This window comes from Rhincodon typus, unplaced genomic scaffold, assembly GCF_021869965.1.
Source record: "Rhincodon typus isolate 14 unplaced genomic scaffold, sRhiTyp1.1 hic_rhity00002932, whole genome shotgun sequence".
NCBI lineage: Eukaryota > Metazoa > Chordata > Chondrichthyes > Orectolobiformes > Rhincodontidae > Rhincodon > Rhincodon typus.
Genome location: NW_025968570.1, coordinates 9,577 through 12,507, shown reverse-complemented (window position 1 = coordinate 12,507; position 2,931 = coordinate 9,577). Strand labels below are relative to the sequence as shown.

The window sequence follows — 2,931 nt, the reverse complement described above, 5'->3', positions numbered from 1 at the left end:
TAAGGGTTTGGAGACTTAAGCAGGCTGACTCTATTGTTCAGTGTTCACATCCTATTCGTAAACACAACAACTAAACTCGAAGGGAAAATTACCTTCACTTAGATACCGGCTGCACTCCAGGTCAGTAAGAATCTCTCAACCTTAGCTTCACAAACCCATCAATGTCGCTCTTCTATAGATTGTACCTACCATCTCCAACCTCTCATAATAAGCCAGAATTGCATAAACAATGAAATGTCTTTGACTTGTAATCATTCCAAAAGCCAACTTCCAATGTCATTTGTGTTTTCTATTTCAGGTCTTAATACATTAGGCTTCACACTTTTTGTGTGAAGTTACACACCATGAGTTCTGCGCCAAACAGCTCCCATATGCCATGTATAATTAATAACAATATGGAAGCTTTTACTTATTTTTATTACTTAATCTTTCTGATTGGTATTATTGGGAGTTGCATCGCACTTTGGGCATTCATAAGCCAAAGGAAAGCCAGAAAATGCCTCAACATCTACTTAATTAATTTACTGACTGCCGATTTTCTACTGAGTCTGGCTCTGCCTTTCAAAATAATTGTTGACTTGGGTGTTGCTCCATGGGGTTTGAAGATCTTCCACTGTCAGGTTACAGCATGCCTCATCTATGTTAACATGTATTCATCGATTATTTTCCTGGGCTTTGTGAGCATAGATCGATACATTCAGCTCTCAGGAAACACAAGGTTCCAGCGAATTCAAGAACCAGGTTTTGCCAAAATGATGTCTCTGGTGATTTGGGGGATGGTCCTGCTGCTGATGGTGCCTAATATGGCAATCCCCATCAAAAGAATAAACCCAAAACCTCTTCTGAAGTGCGCAGAGATCAAAATTACGCTGGGATTGCACTGGCATGTCCTCACCAATTTTATCTGCATTGCAATATTCATGAACGTTTCAGTGATGATACTGACATCCAACTTCCTTGTGGTGAAGAAACTGTATAAAAACAGGGACAGAGAAATGCAGAAAGATGTACAGCAAACTCTGAGGCATGTTTTCATACTGACCAGCATCTACATCATTTGTTTTGTCCCATATCATATTGTCCGGACTCCATACACTCTCAGTCAGTACAAACCAGCAGGAGACTGCTCTGTGCAACGATCCTGGTTTCTCGCAAAGGAATCCACCTTCCTCCTGGCTGTCCTCAATCTCTGTTTTGACCCCATTTTGTATTTCTACCTCTGCAAATCATTTCGGTCAAAAATTACTGAAACATTTGGATTGACCAAGGAGTCCAGGCACACGAAAAGACAGCATGAAGAGGCAGCAAATGAGACCAACTTAACACTGTGCAATTAAGATGGATAGTCTCCGGTCAATTCTCCTGCCCTTTTGCCCCCTAAACTGTACAAAGAAAAAAAAATATTAAAATTAATGGCACAGATTTTGAGCTTTTCGAAGACTGTTTGAAACTTTTGCTGTGATGCCACAGTTTCCTTGACAAATAAACCATGTGAAGAAGAAAAAAAAACAAACATTCACAACATTTTTACTTTGGGGTTTTAAAACTTGGACCAAAGCACAAATTCTCTAAGTCTACAACACAAGGTAAACAAATTCAAGAAAACTAGTTTGACAAAAAAAAATACTCAATGTTAAAAGTGAAATTGAGACAACGGATAGATTAATATAATGCTTGTCACCTTTGAGAAAGATTAATTCATGCAATGTGTACAAAAGCGTGGACTTATATTATTCACGTTTAAGTGTTATATCTTATATATTGTATTTAATTAAACTTGAGTTTAATTAAAGATTTGATTAAATAAATGATTGTCACAATGGTCAGGGCATCCCCTTGAAGAGCAACGGCCTCCCATTTGTTCTCCAATTTCCTGACTCATTTCGGCATCATTTAAAATTTGCAAGTACTCAGTTCCGTGGAGATACGGTGCTTGGTTGTGTAGACTGGATTCATCGTTGGGCAGAAGTGGATACAAGTGGTAGGTGTGGTTTGGGAGCAAAAGAAACAAGCAAAATGAGTCACCCACTTAAAAGAAACAGGAGCTGGTTTTGTTCAGTGTTTGCACACTGATCTCAGGAGCAGAAGTTGATGGGTTTCAATAACTCGACTGCATTGTCTAAACTGATAGCTTTTTCTGATGAACCATTAAAACCCATGGTTGCCCTGCACGAACTAAATCAAAGACACCGATTCCACCAGTCAAGTGAAACAATGAAGGGGAGTTTAGAGATAGTAGGAACTGCCGATGCTGGAGAATCTGAAATAACAAGGTGTACAGCTGGATGAACACAGCAGTTTACCCGATTGTCCTGCTCAACACGGCTACCTTATTTAACACCAGCAAGCCGATTAATCTCACTAATCTCTCAACTGCTCTCAGGATCTCATTGTGCCCAATGTGCCTGTTAAATACCGTGCACAACAGAGACTACACCTCTAAAGCTAATCAATTCATTTGCAAAAATGTTAAAGGGACAGTCTCAGAGTCTGACTCAGTATAAATGCAACCTCTTCCTCAGTGTACATTTTAAATCTGTGCTACAGGTTTCTAATTGTCAATCACTGCAAAGCGAGGGTAGATATTGAGACAAAGAATGCGTTTTCAAAAACTAAGCTGAGGACGCAAAAGGATAAATAAATTAATCAAGAGCACAGTCATTTCTTTGAAGAAAATGAAAACTACATTTTCTGCATAGCTTTTAAAGTATGTAATAATTAGTGCAGAAAATAGCTTTAGGCTTTGTTTGAGCATTGCTGGAGGTCCTGCACTTTGATTGAGCAAAGACATTCTGATGTTACTCATAGCATCATTTTCTCCTCAGTGTGTACTACCTGATTTAACAAATGCAGTGCAAGAAAAGGTGATTGTTTTACCAAATCTGGCTCACTCTGGCACAGGGACGGAATGTCAAGGTTCAAGTCCAGCAT

General features: G+C 39.1%; 1 protein-coding gene across 1 annotated transcript; it reads left to right on the top strand.

Annotated features, from left to right (window-relative positions):
- The first annotated feature begins 344 nt into the window (after positions 1-344).
- Positions 345-1,792, top strand: LOC109914936 (G-protein coupled receptor 171). The gene has a single exon (XM_020514550.2). It carries the CDS (start codon positions 345-347, stop codon positions 1,335-1,337), a length of 993 nt encoding a protein of 330 aa, XP_020370139.1. The 3' UTR covers positions 1,338-1,792.
- The last annotated feature ends 1,139 nt before the right edge of the window (positions 1,793-2,931 follow it).

Excerpts from the sequence above, each read along its gene's own strand:
- LOC109914936 (XM_020514550.2), top strand. The coding sequence starts at position 345 with ATGAGTTCTGCGCCAAACAGCTCCCATATGCCATGTATAATTAATAAC.